General features: G+C 35.2%; 3 protein-coding genes across 3 annotated transcripts; 1 reads left to right on the forward strand and 2 right to left on the reverse strand.

Annotated features, from left to right (window-relative positions):
• Positions 1 to 1,458: 1,458 nt before the first annotated feature.
• LOC114734953 (uncharacterized) lies at positions 1,459 to 12,565 on the forward strand. Its single transcript, XM_028922600.1, has 21 exons — positions 1,459 to 1,523; positions 2,091 to 2,953; positions 3,082 to 3,147; positions 3,647 to 3,790; positions 3,898 to 4,019; positions 4,285 to 4,449; positions 4,635 to 4,740; positions 5,190 to 5,295; positions 5,387 to 5,497; positions 5,984 to 6,147; positions 6,230 to 6,347; positions 7,596 to 7,820; positions 8,247 to 8,437; positions 8,551 to 8,718; positions 8,834 to 8,939; positions 9,099 to 9,236; positions 9,519 to 9,677; positions 9,794 to 10,000; positions 11,331 to 11,525; positions 11,657 to 11,728; positions 12,245 to 12,565. The coding sequence occupies exons 1-21, from the start codon at positions 1,473 to 1,475 to the stop codon at positions 12,401 to 12,403; spliced, it is 3,636 nt and encodes a 1,211-aa protein (XP_028778433.1). The 5' UTR covers positions 1,459 to 1,472; the 3' UTR covers positions 12,404 to 12,565.
• A 1,158-nt stretch (positions 12,566 to 13,723) lies between these two features.
• LOC114734961 (transmembrane 9 superfamily member 12) lies at positions 13,724 to 16,861 on the reverse strand. The gene is made up of 2 exons (XM_028922609.1): positions 16,775 to 16,861; positions 13,724 to 16,142 (listed from the first exon to the last, which is right to left on the reverse strand). Exon 2 carries the CDS (start codon positions 16,067 to 16,069, stop codon positions 14,090 to 14,092), a length of 1,980 nt encoding a protein of 659 aa, XP_028778442.1. The 5' UTR covers positions 16,070 to 16,142; positions 16,775 to 16,861; the 3' UTR covers positions 13,724 to 14,089.
• Positions 16,862 to 18,618: 1,757 nt separating this feature from the next.
• Positions 18,619 to 20,326, reverse strand: LOC114734962 (chlorophyll a-b binding protein 8, chloroplastic). Its single transcript, XM_028922610.1, has 3 exons — positions 20,101 to 20,326; positions 19,873 to 19,934; positions 18,619 to 19,400 (listed from the first exon to the last, which is right to left on the reverse strand). The coding sequence occupies exons 1-3, from the start codon at positions 20,251 to 20,253 to the stop codon at positions 18,785 to 18,787; spliced, it is 831 nt and encodes a 276-aa protein (XP_028778443.1). The 5' UTR covers positions 20,254 to 20,326; the 3' UTR covers positions 18,619 to 18,784.
• Between the last annotated feature and the right edge of the window lie 3,122 nt (positions 20,327 to 23,448).

Below are 23,448 nucleotides of genomic sequence, written 5' to 3' on the forward strand. Positions count from 1 at the left end.
TCCTTTTCTTTGTTTGTTTTTGGTTAAATAAGCCTTTAAAAATGGTTGTGAAATACTCCCTTCCATTCTTAATTAAGCTTCACTTTGTTGTGTAAATTATATTATAAAATAAGTCCAAAGCACCAAAAATATACTCCTCTGATTCTTAATATAGGATCTAATTGTTAAGTTAATTTTTATCCTAAATATAATACCTATTTATCATATTTATTAATTTTTTCTAAATTACCTCTATGGATATTTCCTCAACCATAATCAAGTAGAAAGGGGAGGGAGGATATTAAAAAAGATGATTATGATGTTTTAGGAAAAACATGTCATATTTTTTATAATTAACTAATTTACCTAACTTTCTTAATCTAATCAAATTAGTTAAATAGGTCTTATATTAAGAATAGGAGAAGTGCATTTCATGCATTAAAGATATTGAATATCCCATTGACAATGTAGAGTCCAAAAGACTTTTATGAATCAAATTTTGTGGAAAGTAAAATGCAGTTTCAAGGTTTAAGTAATATACTTCACACTTTTTCAAATTAATATGAAAATAGACTACTTTAAATGTAGATCAATAAAATTGACTTGTTCTGGCAAAAAATCTAATGCCTTCATCTTGACTGTTATTTTTCTTTTATTAATATAGGCACAAACGAGTGTTATTTTGGGAAAAAAGTTGTTTAAATTTTTATTATATATTTTGAAGCATACATTTTAACTCTAGAATCTAGTCGGAGTTTAATTTTTTAAATAAAGTAGTTCGATAAAAATTGTGAAAAAGGACATTTTAATTGTAAAGCAGAAGAGGCAATGCATTGTTTTTCTAAGTTTTTTCTGAAATTGCAAAAACTTATGTTCTATTTCAAATATGTACTATGATTCAATTTTACAAATAATCATAAAAATTTAATTAAAAATCTAGCAAAACTAGATCAAGTTATAGATCAATTTTCGCATATACGAAAAGGTTTTTCGACTAGATTTTTGGTCAGGAAATTTGATATTTCTGGGGCTATTTGCTATTCTCTCATATTCTCTACACATTAATTTATTAACCTTCCATATTGATTTTTGGTTTAATGAAAGAAAACTATTATATAATTAACCCTTTACCGACTTAAAAAATACTAGGTAATTTTTTTTTCTGCGAGCTAAAAAATACTGGGGAATTAGACATTTCCATATCTTGAACCCCAAGTAAAAGGGATCCACTTAAAAGTCGTAATCATGAATTTATTTCATAATGTACAGCTGTAAGTGAATATGCAATAAAATTTCGTCCAAAAAACCAACAGAATAGGAAATAAAAAGGGCCAACTAGCCGTTACCTTTTGAAAACGCTCCTGGCTGTCCTAGACCCTCAGCACCGACACGCTCCTCTTCCTCACAGTTCGGCTCGCTTGCTTACACACTCACTCTGAGCAGCTCGATTCTCTCGTGATCTCGCCCTCTTTGGTCCAACGAAGACCCTTAAGATGATGTTCACGGAAGGTCTAGACGAAAGCGCAATCAAATGGATCAAGCAGGTTCATTTTTTTCCCCCTTTCCATCCTCACTGGTTCACCCCAATTTTCTTGTCTTCTTCATTTTTCCTCTTTGTGTTTCCTCCTTTTCCAAACGGGTCTTCTTTTGTGGGAAACGTAGCGTTAACTTAACTCCATGGGTATTTTTGAATTGGGGATTCTGTTTTGATTAGGGATCAGAGTGATTGCTTTTCCTTTTTCCTTTTATACCAGAGGGACCTGCATGTTTAATGAATTATAACCGCATCTGATGGATGTTGCTTAAATGCCTTTAGAACGAATTTACCTTTATTCCTTTTGTAATTTTATGCCGATATCACTTGAATTAGTCTGTTGTTTTAAGCCGAATTGTGGCTTTTATGCTTTTGTTTAATTTTGAATCATGTAATTTTATTCCTTTATAGCTTTTGAAGGATCTCTTGTTGAATCTTCTTACTAAGAACTGGAATCCTTCAATCAAGTCAAACTTAATGTTATAGACAAATATGGAAACACGTCAAAGTGTATATTCTTCCGAAAGCAAGTTTCTGAGTATCTCCATTGTACGATGTTATGTAACTCTGTTCACAGGGAACAGAAGCAGGAACAGAAGAGCCTCGAATGCGATCTCCTTTAACGGAGAAATTTTCAAGCGAACGGTTCCCAAAGTCTCCACTTAAATATGGTGGTAATGGTCTGAGTTCTCCTGTTCTGCCTCCATTAAAGTTTCACTCTGGTTTGCTTACACCTCATAGCCATGCCTTCGCTACGTCATCTGGCCTGATCGATGGCGAAAGTGAGGAAAGCATCGATTCAGTCTCAGACGAAGAAGACGAGAATTTCTCTGACGGTGAAGTTTCTGTATCAAATACCTTGGATTACTTAGAGAAGCCAATTTCCCAGTGCTATGATGAGGAAGAATTATTTGGTTATAAAGGGCTTAAACTTAAACCCAAACCAGAAGGACGCAATGGGATTCTGAAAAGTGGACTGTTAAATGAGAATCTCACGATTGAAGTACCAGGAAGTGGCGTGAGAAGATTTACAGACGGCGAATTGGGCTATAAAAGATGTGCTCAAAATCAAAAGAATTCGACCCCAATTGGAGGTAGCCATCTTCTAAAGCAAGTCCACTTGAGGAATGCCAACAATAGCCATAATGACCTTGCGGAATTGGGAACTCCCAGTGCCCCTCCAATCATCGATGCTGATGTTTCACAGAAGAGAGATTCTGAAGGTTTGGTCATCGATGACCATACCCCTAATGGTTCTTGGTTATCAAGAGATTCAGTGGATTGTGACGTAAGTTCTCACGGGTGGAAAACCAAGACTATGAATGAACAATCCCAAAATGGATCTTGGCCGTCAAGAGAGTCAGTAGATAACGATGGAAGAAGTGTGAGCTCAAATGAATGGAAGACCAAGACTCTAGGAGCCTCTGAAATCAGTGCAAGGTATTACTATTGTTAGCTCTGTTGCAGTCTTTTCTCAGAACTTCTAATTTTTTGAGCTTTGTTTTGTAAATTTCCCCTTTTCTTTTGTCTAACACAATTTGGTGTCTTCTTGATCTTATTTTGTGCAGATTAGACAAAGTTTTTGTAGAAGATAAAGAAAAGCAAGCTACTCATTTATCGTACTACAATACCAGGTGTTGTTAACAATAGTCAAATGAATGTTTCTCAAAAATATTATAGCATGCAAATTCTTAACATACTTTTGTTCATCTAGTTAAAAGTGAGTAACATATAAAACACGGATATCAACGTACAGGTTGGCATTCCCTTGATACTAGTATACATGTATATTATCTGTTCTAGCCTTTGATCGTCGATACGTATCTTGAAATAATACACCTATTAATATATCATTGTAATTGCTTTTCACTTACTCTGCACTTTGACAAAGTGCAGTTAAACTTCATGATCTCTGTTTTATAGTGAGGTTATCAATTCAAACTATCCAAAAAATTTTGTGGTCTCTAATGTAACTAATTAATATGCTTTAACTAAAGCTGCCACTTTCCACGAAGCTGAATTAGAGTTCAGCTAAATGTTTGGCATATGTTCAATCTATGATTAGTTTCTTTTTATTATTTTGAAACTCTAAATCTGACATTCTCTCTACCTTTTACGGCATGTTATCCACAGTAATTGCAATAGCCAGTATGCCTGGCAAACCCTTATCACTTATGATGCATGTATACGTTTGTGTCTACAAGCATGGGCGAAAGGCTGCCCTGATGCACCTGAGTTTTTACGAGACGAGTGCCTGGCTCTTCGAAGTGCCTTTGGGTAGGTTTCCTTCCTTACGCAATTATCATGAATTTGACCTGTTCAGACTTCGTTTTGCTGTTTATATAATTCCCAACCCGTTCCTCTGAAACTCTTTGACTTTATAGATTGCATGAGTTTTTGTTGCAACCTCAAGGTGTAAGAAGACCTGAAGCCAGCAATCCAAGCAACTCAGAACAAATATGTCCTTTGAAAGTGAAGAAGGTTGTTGGTAAAATAAGGGTGGAAGGTAACGCCATGATGGGAACTCTACTTCATAATAATTATGTTTGTTCTTTTTCTTCTGTTTTCGGTGATCATAATTATGTTTGTTCTTGAGGTGACATGGATGGCATATTTATCGTCTCATTTAAACTTTGAAAAAAGGTCTATGTAACTATGGTCTTGTTCTTAAAGTGGACCCTCTTTTAACCTCATGAGGATTATTCAAGTACAATTAAACGGATAACTGCTTTAGTTATGTAATACAACACTAACTTTTTAAGAAATTTCAGTGAGGAAACTTCGGGTTATACCAAGACGCAAGCTCAGAAGCACATTTTCACAACGAGGAGCAAATTACATGCAAGCAGGGGTGGGCTACGTTCGACATGTTTCATCACTTGTGAAAAATGGCATAAATTCTAAGAAGTTGGTCCCATTTTCATTAGGATCAGAAGGTTAGTGCAAGTTATTTTCTGTAGAACATTTCTATATTTCCTTTCACTTTAAATAAATTTCATGGTTTGGAATTATTTTGACCTTGATATGCACTGGACATTAAAAAGAAGCAATTATAGATTATGAGAAGCATATCTTCACCCCTTGCCTCAAAGCCTGACCTTGATATGTCTCATTATTGTAGAGCCACTATTATGCCTAATTCAACTTAGGAGTTCCACAGAAGAAACTGAATCAGAGGCAAGCACTGCTGTTTGCTTGCGCCCTGGAAGTGGAGAATACCATGATTTGTAAGCTGGCTTCGTATTTTTTCTGCTTTCAACTGCACAAATTGTTCATTATTGGCGAATACCATGACTAGTAAAACATAGAGAAGCCAATGAAGCTGAAGGTTTAACGAATTCATCTTATCGTAGACAATTGGTGATAAAAAAACTTGAACTTTGGAACAACCTAAACAGTCAATGTATATCCATAGTACAAGACATTGATGTTGATTTGGAAGTTATCAGACAAATTATGTTTTTTTGAATCTTCATTAAAATGTTTAATTTAACATAAATTTTCTAATTTGTATTGGGAGCTAAACGTGTACACTGGACTCTGGCATCTAATTCTTGTATCTGATATGGAATTCTTGACGTTTAAATAAAGTTTACTTTTTAATGATCGATAGTCTCTAATGAATTTTATTCCATCGATGATCTCCTAAGTGGTCTTTTACTCATGTCTAATTCAGTTTCCCAGAGAGCCAGGGGGATGCATTACTTGTAGAAATTCAAGATTCAAAAAAGGCGGTCCATGGTCATGCTAGAATCCCAATTTCATCTCTTAGTGATAATCCTGTATGTCATCTACTATCTCATTATCTTTAGATATTATTACTCTTATACTTGCTTCATTTCCACATTTCTGATCAATATACCATTTGTGCAGAGTGAGAGAATTCGGTGGTGGCCAATATATCAAGATGAGCATGAATGCGTTGGGAAGATCCAACTCTCCCTCGGCAGCACAATGACAAATGATGAGAACAATCATATAAAGGTTCTTTCCCTACCAAATCAACTTAAACAGTATAAATCTTGTTCATTAAATATTTTGCTTTCAATTAACTCAAGAGGACAGTCCGGCAGTTGAGACTTGAGAACAGTAACAACATCATAATTAGATTGTTGAATTAGCCCTTGTCTAGCACCAGTAAAACAAAGCTTTGATCTCACATGGAATATAATCAAATGATATTATTAAAGATTGAAACCTGATCCTATAACATTCAAGGTATGTTGTTAAATCACACTTTTGATTCTTTGTTTTACCTCCGGGAATTGGCTCTTGAGACTTATGCCTGTCCAGCATATGTAGTATTCATTGTCAAGAGAGAAAATTGCCTTAATTTGATGAATCAAAAACTAGTTTGAGCATTTAATACATATCCCAGTTTCAGAGTATTATATCGGCATTTGAAGAGTAAAAGCCAAAATAGGAAGTTCTCTCCTGGGTTTAATCCCATTTTTTCATATTTTTATGCAGAGTGGTCCTGTTGTAGAAACTTTGGCTTATGATCTATTGCTTGAGGGTGCGATGCGTGCCCAGCAATTCCATTCCGGAAACTTGAGGCTAATTGGTCCTTGGAAGTGGTTGTTGGATGCATTTGCAGAGTACTATGGGGTTTCTGACTCATATGCTAAGCTGAGGTACTTGAGACATGAAACTTCCAATAATTGATTAGCCCTATCTCTTTTCCAGTAACTGAATTAGTCCTTCCAATCTTGGTAGATATCTGCTGCTAGTGATGAATGTGGCCACTCCAACAAAGGATTGCCTAGAGCTTGTGAGGGAATTACTTTTGCCGCTATTAAAAGCCAAAACAGAGAAGAGTTTGACCAGACAAGAGGTAAGCTATTTTGTATGTCTTTTCTCTTTGGTGCAAATTATTGAATCAAGCATGTTTAATAATTTATTTTTTGTTTCCGACTTTTTTTAGTGGTTATAACATTTGTGAAACAGTTAGTCTGTCTAGGTTGTAGGAACATCTAGTGAGTTGGAACTCCCTATTTTTAATGTTATGAGACTCAGACGACATACAATGTTGTTTGGCTCTCACAATTTGAGAGAAAACAGATACACAACGTGAATCAAAATTTGAGCAAATTTATTTTGAATGATGAATAACTGCTTGTTATTATTCAAAAGCTTATGGATATCGTTAAAATTACTGTGTCCATTATCATTCCTTCAACAGGTCTTTTGAAGAGACCTTAGAGCCTATTTTGTCCATTAATCAAAACTCGTTTAAATCTTGTGTAACTCAAGAACCAAGGCACTGATAGATGGACTATAACCTATTCTTAAGAAGTATCACGCTTGGTCATATGGGTTTCCAAGTCTCCTTCCATATTTGACCTATCACTTGTGATGAATTGCAACGACTTCTATATTTGACCTTAGAGCCTTATTTTGTCCATTAATCAAAACTCTTTTAATTCTTGTGTAACTCAAGAACCAAGGTACTGATAGATGGACTGTAACCCACTCTTAAAAAATATCATGCTTTTTCATATGGGTTTCCAAGTCACCTTCTATATTTGACCTATCACTTATGATGAATTACAACAACTTTCATAGGTATCACTCGTCTTTCATAGGTGATAATTTCTATTTTAATTCGAGTTTCACATGAAGGGTAGAAAAAAAGATGAAGCACAGTAACATTAGAAAATAGGCATAATTTAGGTACAAAATGTTTGAAGAAGTATCTGCTTCACAATTACATCACAAGGTTGAGCCATGATAAAATTATTTTCTCGCTCAAAATAGACTAGTCAACCTGTCTAATTGGACTGACCAGTTTGGTCTAAAGCCACCTAGTTTTGTGGAACCCCATCCCACTTGTGATACAAATTCCTAAGATCCAAAGACATTTGAAGTCCTGTTAGTTAAATCCCAATTAATAGTACTATTATATCAATAATTTGTAATTACTTTCCAGAATGGAAAAATGAAAGCCAATGATATTAATATGTTAAGCTCTTCTAAGCATCAACTATATTTTTATAGAAACGATGCCTTGCACATTTGTTTTATGTCCCTAACTACCTTTTGGAATGTATCAACTAACAAGTTCATTGGTTTGTTCTTGCAGAGAAATATGCTTTTAGACTGTGAAACTCAAGTTGAAAGCCTTCTTGGTAATGTTTTTGAGAACTACAAATCATTAGATGAAAGCTCACCAACAGGCTTGGCCGATCATGTAGGTCTAACAACAAATTCAGCAGCACCAGCACTAGCTCCCGCTGTACGAGTCTACACACTTCTTCATGATATTCTTTCTGTGGATGCCCAGACTATTCTTAGAAAGTATCTGCAGGTAATTTGCGGTTAGCATCCCCATAATACATGCTCTTATTCATCATAACTTATCATAAACACATATGTGTGTGTGAATCCTATCTTGCAATAAGATGCACTAACATACATTTCCTTGTTCAGCCAACTTTCGACCTCTGATTCTTTAGAATTTATAGATTATGTAATATTTTGTATAATTGTTTTTTAGCAAAAATATTTTTAGAGTGATTGAAATTGTAATTCATAAAACTTCTTTTAGCAGAAGATTACAGCAGAAAAAATGGCACAAATTTCCTAGGTTCATTTATTACCAACTCAGGATATAGAAAGAAAAGAAGTGCATGTTTACACAGACAGAGAAGTTTATCGAGCTTTTTTGGGTTTGGAAGCTTTTTTCTTTTAATCCAGTCAAAAGAAGTCTAAATGAAAATTTAATTGTTCCTAGACTGCAGCAAAGAAGAGGTGCAGGCAGTACATGGCAGAGACTGATGAATTTGTGTCAAGCAATACTGAAGGTTACCTAATGGATTCCATCAGCATCTCTACAGCTTACTTGAAGATGAAAAACCTCTGTGTCTATATGAGCAATGAAATTCAGGCAGATATGAAGATCCATAGCCAGAATATATTCCCAAGGTATATGGCAAAGTTTTGCAAAGGAGCTCCTGTGTGATAAATTGACACAGTTCAATGACCTCACTTTGCATTCTTCATTATCCATTTTCTAACGTGTATCACTTGAATTTCAGTTCAGTTGACCTCACAAACATCACAGCATCCGTTTACAGCACCGAGCTATGTAACAGGCTTAGAAGTTTCCTATCTTCTTGGCCGCCATCTAGTCCGCAGCCACATGTGAATGAACTTCTAGTTGCAACTGCTGATTTTGAACGGGATCTTGAGTTATGGAATATAAGGTATGAGAAGGAAACTTCTCTCCTAGCACTATGACAGCCAATAACAACAAAAAAATTAGATCCTTCACATGAAAGTACGGTATCTGCTCTGACATGATGTATTTTCCTGCTTCAGTTCCCCACAGGGGGGTGTAGACTCCAGAAATTTGTTCCATAACTACATTCTGGTCTGGATTCAAGATATGCAACTCAGTTTACTTGATCTTTGCAAAGCAGAAAAGGTAATCATTCTCAGTTTAAGCAGTTATGAAAAGTCAAAGCATACAGCAATAAAGTTTCTTAAATGATAAAAATTATTAGAGATCAGATCCTTCTCATGGATGTACCGCATTTATTCTCTCTGTTGGGATTGAAATGACTAGTACACATAAATGTTGCAGGTACCATGGTCTGGAGTAACCACAAACCATTCCACTTCTCCATTTGCTGAGGAAATGTATGAAAAAATCAGAGACAACCTCATTCTATATGAGGTGGTAATTAATAGATGGCCTCAGTATTCACTTTATTTGGAAAGTGTAAGTTCTAAACTTGAAACCATATAGATGGGCTACAAAAAACCTTTCGACACCATATCATCACAAAGCCATATGCATATAACAAACTTTTGTCCTATTTTGCTACAGTCATATTTCCAGTTTCAATGAATCTTTTTTTGGGGGGTATGGGTACCATTTTCCTCCAATATTACCCATTATTTCACAAGCAATGTGATTTTCAGTTTTTTCACATCTTGGCATAGAGTGGATAACTGGTAAAGTTCTTTCAAATTATAATAATTTCATTTTCCATTTTGGAAGGCTGTCGCAAATGTTGAAAGAGCAATCTTGAAAGCCCTCGAGAAGCAGTACAATGATATTTTAACACCTTTGAAAGATAGCATACCCAAGAGACTTAACTTGCAAGTTCAAAAGCTAGCAAGAAGACAATCAATGCCTGTTTATGCGGTTCCAAATCAAGTAAGTTCTTTGTATGCTTACTTCTAAAGCTAGGGATTTTGAGTGGCTTTGGGGTCAAAACTCAAATTTCATTAAATTCCTGTTCATTAACACTTGCGGTATTTTGTTTTATTTAGTTGGGGATTTTTTTAAACACCATCAAGAGGATTCTTGATGTCCTACATTGCAAAGTAGAAGACATTTTAAAGTCTTGGGCATCCTATCTGCCAGCTATGGGAGATAAGAAATCACTCTTCGGGGAGCAAATAAATGGAGTCACCGTTCTACTGAGAACCAAATACAAGACTTATTTGCAGGCAGTAATAGGGAATCTTGTTAACAATGTAAGTTCACTCAAAATCTAGTTTCCTCGTTTGGCATGCTTTCACATCTAAGAGTATGATCCATTTGCTTCCATAAAACACTTCTTTTGGTTTAGCAATGTAAGTTTACTGGGGCTCCTGCTGCTCAAAACCCTCCATGGGTAGCCTTCTTCGCAACTGTCAACAACCTGGCTTTGATATTAATTGATAGGTACCTAAGTGGGATAGGGACCCCTATTGCAAAAGCTAGTTATTGAGGTAGGAGAACATTGTAAGTTCACTTGGCCTCCTGCTGCTCAAAACCCTCCATGGGTAGTCCTCTTCGGAACCGTCAACAACCTGGCTCTGATATTAATTGATAGGTACCTAAGTAGGATAGGGACCCTATCCCAAAATCTAGTTGTTGAGGTGGGAGAACTAACCCACTTAAATACCTTATTAAACATCTCATTCTATTTAACGTGGAACTTGATATCCTATACTACCAAGTCTCTATCAATTGGCTACCCATGGAACGCTTATGTCCCAGCATTTGTACTTTAGTGCAATTTGCTTAGTCTCCTCCAAGTCAAAACGTTCCATAGGCAGCTCTCTCCAAAACCATCAACAACATGGTTCGGATGCCAGTTGATAGGAAAGCTTACGTCCTAGCATTTGCACTCTAGTACAGTTCACTCAGCCTCCTGCCAGTCAAAATCCTCCATAGATAGCCCTTTCCAAAACCTTCACCAACCTGGTTCTGATGCCAATTGATAGGAATTTGCTGCCCATGGAAAGCCTACGTCCCATCATCTGCACATCAGTGCAGTTCACTCAGCCGCCTGCCAGTCAAAACCCTCCCTCCAGAACCGTCAACGACTTGGTTCTGATGCCAATTAACAGGTACCTAAGTGGGATGAAAAAACCTACCCTAAAAGCTAGCAATTGATGTGGGAGAATCAATCCACCTAAATATCCCATTAAACATCTATTCTACTCAATGTAGGACTTGGCATATCATACTACCACGTCTCCAAAATGTAACATTGCACTTAGTGCGGGAGAACCAAACAACTTAAACATCTCATTGAACATTCTGTTCTGCCCAATGTGGGACTTGGTATCCCATATTACCAAGTCTCTATCAATGATCAACAAATGTAATGTTGCACTTAGTGTAAAAACAAAGTTGTCATTAGATGATTATCTAACCGTGACATGAGCGAAGCATCTACAATTGGATGTATTGTCACATGAACTAACCATTCATTGGCACGATTTAACACTAAAGCTGTTAAAGTCACACTAGTTTGAAACAGAGCAACAAGTGAAGCTGTTGTGACTAAATATGTAAGACTTTTTATTTGGTTAGATGCAAGCTAACCGAAGCACAAGACTGAAAAGAATTTTGGAGGAAACAACAGAACAAGATGGGGAGGCCGAAATCCGTGAGAGAATGCAATCGCTGAATGCGCAACTCATTGATTCAATCTCCAACCTGCATGAGGTCTTTAGCAGTCAGATTTTCATTGCAACATGCCGTGGATTATGGGATAGAATGGGACAGGTGAAGAGTTCTGTTGTATATTGTATCATATCAATATGATTTGCCCTAAATCTTAAATACTTTTTTTTTTTACCTTGAAAATCTTAAATACTTGACAACTCTAATTTCTTTTTTCTGTTTATTTGTGTCAGATTGTTTTGAAATTTTTAGAAGGAAGGAAAGAGAACAGGATATGGTACAATGGATCTTACTATGCTCTTGGGGTAAGTTGTTCAAGTCAACCTGTGTGTGCTTAAGTTTGCTAGTCTCCATTTGCAACCATATATCCATCAACAGTTCAAGGGCAGCAGATACACAAATATTGCTTAACACTACCGTTTTAGTTATATCTGATGATAGCTTTTTCAATTAAAAACATATCGATTGTTAAAAAGCACCTACGTTAGGGGAGTGTTTATGATTTATAAAACAGAAAGTAGTAGTGCCTTCTCTCTTTCTTCCAGATGACATCGTTTTGACTATTGATAAATGAAAAATAAACAGCAAGATCCACCTAGAATAACAGTATTTTTTAAAATTATTTAAAGTATTTATCATTAACAAAAAGAGGAGAATTTCAACTATGATACTCATTAAACCTTTATAAATTCGGTTTAAAAATTTACTTGTCTCCTGTAACTCCAAATGAGTAGATATATCTTTTTTTTTCTTTTTCTTTTTTTTTAAATATCCAAATTAAGTGAATATCAAAACATTTATTTCATTGTCTGACTGAGCAGATATTGGATGACACCTTTGCTTCCCAAATGCAACGCTTGAGAGGAAATGCACTGCAAGAGAAGGATCTCGAAACTCCTCGTTCAGTGATAGAAGCTCGATCCATTCTTTCCAAAGATACCACAAATGCGTCTGATCCATCCACTTTCTTCTATGTCTAGCAATTCCTTTCATATTTCCTTTGTACATCTGCTTCATAGTATTCTTTTCTTTCTTATTCTCAGAAATCAAACATATTCTTTCTGCATATAAGTGTAACAAATAAATAATAATTTTGTTCATATAGAAGGTCGCGAAAAATTAGCTTCTTAAGTTGGAAGCCATTTTCAAGTCCATCTCTGCATTCCTCAGCTGGGGATATATATCTCTTCAGCCCTAAAGAAGTGCCATTGAACACCAATGCCCAGTTTATTAATTTCATTTTGCAATTTTTTATTTTACTTGATTCATTTATAAATCGAGTCATTTACCTGAATTCCTGATAAATTTTATTGATATTTTACAAACTTTTCGTCTCGTTAAGTTTTAATTTTTAGCTAAAATACTCAATAAAAATTACTTGAAGAATGGTTAATAAAATGTAAAATTGAATTAAAATATAACATTTTCGATTATTCATGTGTACTCCGAAAGTAGGAGCCGATAGTTCAAAAAATAAATTACATTATTTTCATTAATGATTTGATTTGGTTCCATATAACCCAAGTGACACCCACAAATTTTGTTTTCAAAATTTTCTGACTGGGACATAAGAAGCGTTTGGCAACTCTTAAAAGTACTTCTAAGAAATACTTTTCCGTAAAACGATATAAACTCTTCTATATATTTATTTCATAAACCGTACAAACACTTTTAAAATCATAATTTGGTTTCCATCTAAATACTCATATAGTCAAACTAAATAATTATATCAAAAGCCCAAATTTACTTCTAAAGTTTTGACACCATAAAGCCCAAATGGCCATAACGGTCATCCACAGCTGGGCTTCTCATAACTTCGTTCAAGATAAATGTGGTCAAAATAAACCGTTTTCTCAAAGACAACATAAGCGCTTTAATTCAACATTATACACATATCATCAAGGAAGATCCGCTAGGAGATAAAATATTGGCCAATATATAGTTATATGCAAGCTTGTAAAGACAAAAATAAAGACATTTTAGGGTCATCATATCCCTAATTGTGTTTTTCATTTTTCTTTTCTTCCTTTTTTTTTTGGTGGCGGAGGGTAGGAGCAAAAAGTTGGCCATAATCATCAATATAAATCAAATCTACACCGAACTACACTATTTAAAGCCATAGAGCTATTTCTCAGATTTCGTATCCATATTTAGTAGCAGTATATGCATAACATGCTAATAGTCGATGAGCAGTTAGGGTCCACAGAACGCAGTTAATAATCGGAAAAGTAGATCCCTTTTCACTGTGATATGATGCAAAGAACAATAAAATATTAAAAACACCTAGAAACACAAGTGGAAACCGAACAGAAATCTAGAAGTATCCAACTATCATTACTCTAAAGTACTTGGATAAATAAGGGGGATGACAGTCTGAGCAATTATAACTTTCAAGGGCAATTTGATTAAACACGCTAAGAAAAAAGGAGCTCAAGCACTAGACAATTGAGCAAACTACAAAACCACTAAAGAGGGGAAAAGGCAGGGTGGGGAACAAATTGCATATCACATGGCGAAATAAAATCAGTTGACAACTACCAAGGCAAAGGATAGCAATACGCTGTTATAGAATCAAGAAACAAAACTCAGCAAAAGTTACATAGATTTTCCTCTTCCTGCGTGCCAGACCCCCTTTTGCTTAGTTGATGATTGATGGCAACAGAACCTTAATCTATCTTTACTGAGGAGAACAAGTAGTGCACAAAGTAAAATGACATTAGGAAGCCAATGGCACCGGTTGATAACATGATTGCAATTGCCATGAGCAGTGAATAGCCAAGGTAGAGGGCAGCTGAGACAGGTCCACTCAGACTCTGAAGGTCGAAAACCAAATAATTGATAGAGTACAAGAAGACATAAAGGGCAACAGAGCCTGAAGCGTAGAATGCCTTCCACCACCACCGCCAATCTTCCACACAAAGATGCATATAGGTGAGAACCACGGACACTTCAGCACAAACAATGACCAGCAGTAGAAGAACTACCAACAGAAAGCCAAATACATAGTAGAACCTCCCAAGCCAAATACTGGAAAGGATGAAGAAGAGCTCAATGAATAGGGTTCCAAATGGAAGGGTTCCTGCACCGAGAACAAGAAGCCATGATGGGTATTTGCGTGCCGGAATTTCCCTTGGAATCTGATTAGTTCGCACAGGATATTCAATTGGATGAGCTCTTGTCCCCATAAATCCACCAACAAGGGTAAGTGGCACTGAAATACAGAACCAAAGGAAGAACAGTTCAAAGTATAAGGAAATGGGAAGAGCACCAGTACTGTTGCTGCCCCAGAGAATAAAATTCAACACTGTTAATATGACAAACGCAATTCCGGGGAAAAAGCATGCTGCAAGCCAGGAAATTGACCTCCATCCTTCTGGAGTTCCCTTAATGGTTCTCCAGAGACGTACACCGACATAACCAGAAGCAATGCCCAGGAAAAGATATAGAATTATCATCCCCGTCAGAAGCATCCCTCGGGAAGCAGGTGACATGAAACCAAGGGCTGCAAAAACAATAGTAACAGCAGCCATTCCAGTAATCTGAACCCCATTACCAACCATCACACAGAGAAGCTTTGAGCAATCAGGCTCTCTAAATACATCACCCACAACAAGTTTCCATCCTGAAAGCTCCTCATTCATCTGAGCTTGTGCCTCTTTGTCCAATTCTTCATACCTTGTCAAGTCTCTTCTCACAGTTCTTAAGAAAATGACAAAAACAATACCTGCTAGGAAAAAAATCACCATCAGTGAATTTAGGATTGAGAACCAGTGTACTCGAGCACCCTCCATCTTCAAATAAGCATCCCAACGTGATGGCCATCTTATATCACTCTTTACAAATTCAACCTCATATGTAAACGATACCCTCTCCTGCTCCCTAATTATTTGATACTTGTCGATCTCAGCTGGGCAGCTTATTGGGGAGAGATTATCATACAAGTGGTACTTTGTCATAGCTTCAGGATCATGTTTAATACTACAAGGGACAACCTGAAAACCAACTATTTCATACCCAGATGCTTTCTTCTTGTCAGCTTCAGAGATAACACCCATTCCTTCCTCTCCAGTTCCAATAATCTGAACACCACTACCTTCATATTCATGAACCAAGACTGTGAATTTGAGATGGTTAATGATGTAGTCCGCCCCACCATCAGGTGGAGTATACCCAACTGGAAACCCTGTCCACTGAATCTTAACCCCATTTTGATTAGCAAACCTCATAACTGGTAAGTTATCAAGGATCATATTTACCTGGTATAGATCCCGTGTTCTTTGTTTCAACAGCTTTACCTCATGCTCATTTAACGAAGGAGTAGTACATAGGTAGACTGTCTCATTGGTATTCATTCTGAAACGATAGGGTGAGTTATCAATCTGATCTCCCATAAGAAGTTCTCCAAGATTCTCAGCACTTTTCTTTACGCCACCATGGGGCTTACAGTACGGGAGACTGTAGTAGCTGAACGGAAGCTCAGTTTCAATAGAAGTCAATGAATTAACTTTGGCATATATGGGATCTCCATTGGAATAAGTGTGCATGTAGCTTCCAGGAAGATAAAAAGCATTGCTAAATTGGGAGAAGACAATGATAGACAGGAAAACCCGGTTGATCCAGATTTTCCTTGGGGAAGGTAACTCCATTTGATTGAACGAAATAACAGCAGATACTTTTCCTGTGAATCAGCTAACTCGACTGATGCATTCAAAACTGAATCTACAGAAGAATAAAATTTTGATCTTAGACTGCAAAACTCTATCTAGAAGAATGCAAACAGATGCAAAGTTTTCACATCAGATCCAATATTTCTCAGGCAGAAGTAACGAAATGGCTTCCTAGATCGGCCAACGAACTACCCCAAAGTAGATTACAGAGCTTATTCAGGGGATGTACCGGGAGAGAAACAACTACAGGAATAGCAGTAATTAACCCGAGCCAGAAGAATAAGAACAATTACGACTAATAATCAATTCATCTACAGAAAACAGAAGCAACGAAAACAAATAAACTCACATTCAAAACAATCACAGAAAAGAAAGAAAAAAGGCAATTAAATCCACATCAAACTACAAATACAACATCTTCCTCGAAATCTGAGAATAAAGAACTTAACCACCATACGTTAATAAAGATCAGCTTCTTTCTGCAATTCTTCTGATACAAAGAACGAGAAAAGGAAAATGGGAAAGAAGGAAAAAAAGACGACCTAGTACAAGAATAAGAAAAAGAAGAAACAATAAACCACGAGATCTGGCTATGCTCTCGTCTATCCACAAACATAATGTGAAAAATCATAAGCTTCAGTAATTTGAGAGGAGGGGGTACGAGAGGAAGAAGAGGTGACTCACCAAGGATTCTGCCGAGAGAGATCTCAACGCGCCAGATCGTCGGGGAGCGAAGAAATGGAAATAGAGAAATGCGAAGAACACGATATTGTTGGGTCACACGAGACGAGAGAGAATCGATCATTTTGAAATAAAAGTGCCGGCCCACCATCGTTCAAAAATTACAGGCCCATTATTTAGTGTGGTTAATTCTGGTTACTTAGTACCAATTTCTTTTTATTTTTTTGACCTGAACTTAATATCAATTTCTATACTCGACTAATAACTTAAATAAATTAATTCTAATAAAAAGATATTTATGCTTAGTAAAAAAAAATATTGACTATTGCTAATAGTGGTTGAACCTGCCAAAAGGAACTAGTTCATTACAACTTAATGAACCAAAATTAATTTCACACTAGAAGAAGTTCACACATTTAATATTCAGTATTATGCTTAGAGGAAAAAAATTGACTATTGTACCAAAAAAATAACTAAGAATTTTTTTATTGTTTATGATAAAAATTCTATAAAATTCGCCAAGTCTGATACAAATAATACAAAAAATATTTTTCAGAAAATATAACGTCTAGCCACAATTAAATTTTTGTCACATGAAAATTTAAAAAGGGGCAAGCTAATTACTCATTTCCATTCTCATGATGTCAAAGCAGATCAAATTAATCTTTAAAATAATGAATGATGGGGAGAATGATAATTAGGTGCCAAGAGATTTATTTAATAATAATTAGATAAAAATTGTTGGGAGGTAAGTGTCATTTCATCTAAGTAATAAACATATCACCACCGCCAAGGAGTGAAGTGATATCTGAGCCCACGTGAGAAGACAATAACTAAAAGACAAATGGTCCCGAAAAAATGCAAATGATCATGACGATGATTTGACAACGATCAGATAAATATTTCCCAAAATTTGGAAGCTAATAATCTTTGTTGTGTTTTTGATGTCTCCAATAAAACGAGTAGTACTAAAAACACATTCTCTAGAAGCTTATATATGATTGAAACATATAAAAAAAACAATTTTTGCATACACGAAACGTATAAATTTATTCATAACATTAAGCCACTCAATGAACTATTATAATCCAACAAGCTATTAATTGAGATTATAAGCAATTTTATCCCGTAAAGAAAAGAATATAAGTTTAAATCTTCAAAAACACATTTATTGGGAGGTTTTAATTTCAATGCTCTCGACCCAATTAAAATTAATCTCAAATTCAATATGATTTAAGAATATTCTGAGTCGTAAAAAAAACCATTATGATAGTCAAAAACTGTAAAATCACTACAATATAAAAACTTAGCAGCCATAGAATTTCAAACAAATTGGTTACTTTATTTGTTGCCTTAAATTAGGAAATATTATTTTGACCAAAGAAAATTAGGAGATATTAGTAGATAGCATCCAAATTCTTACCTATTGGATCAAATTTTGAATGGTTAGGATTTAACATTTTATAAAATAACTTTTTTATTTCTTTCTTAATTATAGTTTTGGACTATTTAGATTAACTTTTCACAATTTTAATTTATTTATTCATTTTCAAAATCTCACATCTTAATAGTAATTTTGTACGATGTTAAATCTTAGCTATTTAAAATTTGATTGAAGGGCTGACGCGGGAAGTGGAGAAGAAAGATATAGAAAAAAAGCTAAGTTCGTTTTTAAGAAATAGGACATCTTAATTCATGGAGACGAAGTCCATGATACCTTTGTTTTCCCTCTATTTTTCCCTATAAAACACTCCATGATAATCTAGTCTTCTCTATAGCTAGCCAAGTAGGCCAAAGTAAGGATATAAAGGAGGCTTAGTGACAGGGATGCTGCAAACAGAAAAAAGTTGCAGTAAGTAGTCAAAAATATTCCCACTTGTTATCATGTTCTTCTCCCACGAGCCACTACAAGATGAAGAAGAGAATTACAGGATGTTCACATTATGTCCCAAAAGAGTGAAGAAAGATACAAATGATCCAGAAGAGAATATTTATAACATATAATACACATATTTAGTGGAACTTGAGGCTGGTCAAGACATTGTTGTGCACAGGATCAGCCAAATGATCCAGAAGGTTCTGGTAGGGTCCAACACCAGTCACAAGACCTTGTACAAAGTATCCCAAGATAGCCAACATAGCCAACCTCCCATTCTTCACTTCTTTCAGCTTCAAATCCTTCATTGACTTCTCATCCTTCCCAAAGCCAAGGGGGTTAAAGAATGGGCCTCCAGGGTACGCGGGGTCACCAGATCCTCCTAAGCCCTTCTCTAGGCCCAAGAAGTACTGCTTCCCCATGGACCCAGGCTTGGCCCAATCTTGGAATCTCCTGTGCTCTGCAAAGCCCATTAGAGCCATTTCTAACACAAAGAGGGTGTACGGATCAGCCCAGTAGTTGTAGGTTCCAGCAGGCGGGATCACTCCAGTTTTGAACCATGGAAGTGCTGTCTCCTCAGGGATTAGACCAGCCTTGCCTAGAATTTCAGGTGCTATGGCTCCTGCTGCTCCCAACATTGCAAAACGTCCGTTGATGATTTCACCATAAGCTAGCCATCTGGGTTCAATGAACCCTCCAGGTCCTTCTGGGTCTGAGAGTCCCAGTGGGTCAAATCCAAAGTCACCTGGAAGACTGAAATTGATACATGCCCATTAAAGTCAAGTCAATTCCAACAACTTCAGCCATGTCTACTGTGAAACTAGTTTTTTAATTCTCTGAGGATATATTTTATCCAAGTTTAATCTAGCAGAGTTCAGTCCTTAGGCCAGAAATACTTGTTTTGTTCCGTCTTGTTCTTATGTCAACTCTTATTAACACATAATTAATAGACATAGCATAATGTCAAGTTGAATCATGAATGTGTGTGGTGGATCCACATCATCAGTTCTCCTCTTACTTGTTCATATATGTGGGAGATCCGAACTTATATGTTTATGTGCTGAGGTCAAGTAATCTCTTAATAACTCAGCTAGTTACCTGTTATCCATTTCTATTGTTTCTTTTACCAATAGCAAAAAGCAAAACTCAAATTCTTATTATTAGGCCTTTTACCCTCAGAAAATATCAATTGAAAAAATTTCAGACACTGGCATGAAGTTTTTACCTGCCATCCAAGTAGGAAAGACTCTGTTTGGATGCAAACCACAAGGGTCTATCAGCTCCTTGCTGAACACAAAAAAAAAAAAACAAACCACCACAACAAAAGAGAAGGCCGTTTCAATATCCAGCAACACACACACACATATATATAAAAATATATATTTCAAAACTAATCACACACGCATAAAAGCAAACACATAGAGAGCGAGAAAGTGAGAGACATCATATAGACCTTGACAGGAGGTGTGGAAGATGCCTTCACTACAAAAGAAGTCTTTCTAGATGACCCAGTTGGATACTGGGTTGATCTCCCTCCCAGAATCTGCCTCGCAGCCTGCACCGACGAGGTGAGAGACGATGAAGATACCAAAGCTTGTGTCGCCATTATCAGAGAGGGAGACAGAAGGAGAGGGAGAAAGGGAGGGAAAGAGAGAGAGATTTGTGGTGTATTTTTAGAATGTGGCAAAGGGTTAGGGAGTTGAGAAGATGATATCTATGGGCTGAGTAACCAATAAGCCAAGGAAGAAAGATATGGAAAGAAGATAAGCCACTACTTGTGATTTCATGCAGGAACATCGGAAGCGAACTCATGGTGGAAAATGAAGAGAGGTGGGCCACGTTGGGAGCTCCAGATGAGGATTGTATCTGCTTCTCCAACGAGCATTGTACACGTGGCAGGGTGAATTGGATAACGGATATGATTTTTTTCCCCCTTCCTCTCGTGGCATTGTTACGTTGCTGTTGCTCACATGAGCTGCAGTCCACGTGCCACCAAAGGAAATTTTTTGCCAAATATATACCTCATATCTTTAATATAATAGTTAATTAACTAGTTTTATTAGATTAAAAAAATTAATTAAATTATTTATTTATAATAAATAGATGTTGTCTTTTTTAAAATTTTTTTAATAATTATATGTATTACCATTTGATAAAACATCTAATATATGCAATCACCACTACAAAAACTAGCTTAAAAAAATAAATAAATATGTGAGACAAAATCGATTAACTTTTATATCTAGGATCAAATTAAATGTTAAATTAACTCATATTAAATCAAGAGGCAGTATATCTTAAATTCTGAAGTAATTTACCCATACGCCATATGTCTTTAAAAAAAAAAAAAAGATCACCTTACAGCCTAGTTACATGATGTAAACCATTTATGCTTTGAATTGGATTTCAAATCAACCCTCTCTATGGTATTAAAGAGAGTTATATACTGTCTTATAATTTTTTATCAAGTTTTTTTATTCATTATAATAAACGTATGTGACTTTATTAAAGGTGAATTTGGTAATATCTATATATTTGTAAAATATCATATACATGAACGGGAAAAATATCGTTTGCTGGTAAAAAAAAAAATCTTTATTCATCATAAGCAATGAATGATGAATAATATAATTTATATTTGAGGTAAAAAAAACATTTATATTAAATCTTGTGCAAATATTATTTTTTATTTTATCTCCGTTTTTATGTCTTTTTCAACAAGCTAAATACTACCCTAATTATAAAACCTGGTTTAATTTAAAGATTACAAATAAAATTTTATAATTAGAATCGAACTGGAGTGCAGTATCATGCAAGAAAAAGATCAAGCAGAACAAAGCTCGGATACTATGCACACAGATTCACAACATTTACATCGAATCTTCCCAAAAGGGGTGTGTGGTCGGAGAAACTCTCTCCTTCAAAATCTCTAAAAATTATGGAAACCCAGTTGGAAATCTTCCATTATATATTTTCAACTACTTAATAGTGATTGCTATATACCACCTACGGTACTTAGTGTTACTTTTAGTTCTAATTATAAAATATTATTTGTAATTTGTAAATAAAATCTATAATTAGAACTAGAGGTACTATAAGAGAATTTGAGAAGACTAGAAAAGTTAATTAATAAGTTAGTATTTGTATTAAATAGATGTTGTCTTTTTTAATACCACCTCCGGTATTTAATATAAGACCTCATTTGACTTTTATTTTGATCATAAATATAAGATTCCAATCCATTTTGTTCTAATATTTATGCATTCTTTTTTCCTAAGATGGTCTTTCTAACACACTTAATTAGCAATGATATTTAGAAAGACAACACCTATTTATTACAAATAACTCACTTAACTTATTTTCTTAATCTTCTCAAATTCGCCAACTAGCTCTTATAATTAGGATCAGTGGTAGTATACTGTTATTAATCACGTATATGTTTGAATTAGCTATTGATAGTAACTTTTTAACATATACACAGGCAAAATAGATAAATAATTAAATATTAAAGAGAAAGTGAATTGAAGTCTTATATTTAAAATCAGATTAAATGTCAAGTTATAAGCACGGAAGGCAGGACGTGGGAAAGGTTTTTAACATCTACCATCTCCTGAAGCTGCCAGCTTGATGGTAACAGCCAAACACTTAGTTAGAACATAGTTGCAGTCTGTTATACTATCTCTGATATTTAATATGAGAGCTGATTAACTAATTTGAATAGATTAAAAATGAGTTAAGTTAGTTATTTATAATAAATAAGTATTATTTTTTCTAAAATATCCTTACTAATTAAGTGTGTTGGTTATAACTACCATTATTACAAGAACTATCTTAGAAAAAAATAAATAAATATGAAAAATAAAATAGATCAGGGTCTTATATTTATGACCAGAATAAAAATTAAATTAATTCTTATATCAAGAATGTTAGTAACAACAATGGCATTCCTATAATAGTTTGACATCCTTCCATCGCTTCAAACCCAAATTCCTGATCTTTATGGCATCTTCGTCATTGTCCGTGGCCACATGCAAGTAAACCTCACACATGTTCTCCTCGGAGGACAAATCAAGAGCACGATTCGTCAGCCTTGTTCCTGCGTATGCCTCCACTATTCACATAAGTCAACATCAACAGACACTTAAAAATTAATGGTGATTAATTAATAAAGTTAAATGTGTGTTCAAATGTTTTTCTCACGCCATACACCAATCATCTGTTTTTAGAAGGACTGTATTCTGACAAGTATGCTTGCACACTAAGAACACAATTCAGCTAACAAATGTGAATTATATATTGTGGATCTTTAGCAATTATGTAGCTGAGTATTTGTCCACTTGAGAAAAAAGAACAACAACAATGAATGGCTGTACGGGGTATCAACTTCTTTTCTTTGCACTTAACTTTCTTTATGGATTTCGTTATAAATGTTTGGATAGAAACCAAATTATGGTTTTAAAAGTGTTTTTACGGTTTACGAAGTAAATATGTGGAGGAGTTTACCTCGTTTTACGGAAAAGTACTTTTGAGAATGACTTTTGAGGGTTGCCAAATACCCCCGTAATATATATTCCCACCACTTTTATGATTACAGATTATCCAAATCGTAACAAGTGCTAATTACAAAAGAAACTTAAGTTCTTCATATATACTTGCGTACTGTTTTATTGATTGACATATTACCTTTAGTCCTTAATATAAGGCAAATTGACTAATTTAAATTGATTGAGAAAATTTGATAAGTTATGAATTTATAAAAAAATAGGTGCTGTCTCTTTTTAAATACCTTTACTAATGAGTG

This window comes from Neltuma alba, unplaced genomic scaffold (assembly GCF_004799145.2).
Source record: "Neltuma alba isolate B1F8T4 unplaced genomic scaffold, ASM479914v2 tig00013164_pilon, whole genome shotgun sequence".
NCBI lineage: Eukaryota > Viridiplantae > Streptophyta > Magnoliopsida > Fabales > Fabaceae > Neltuma > Neltuma alba.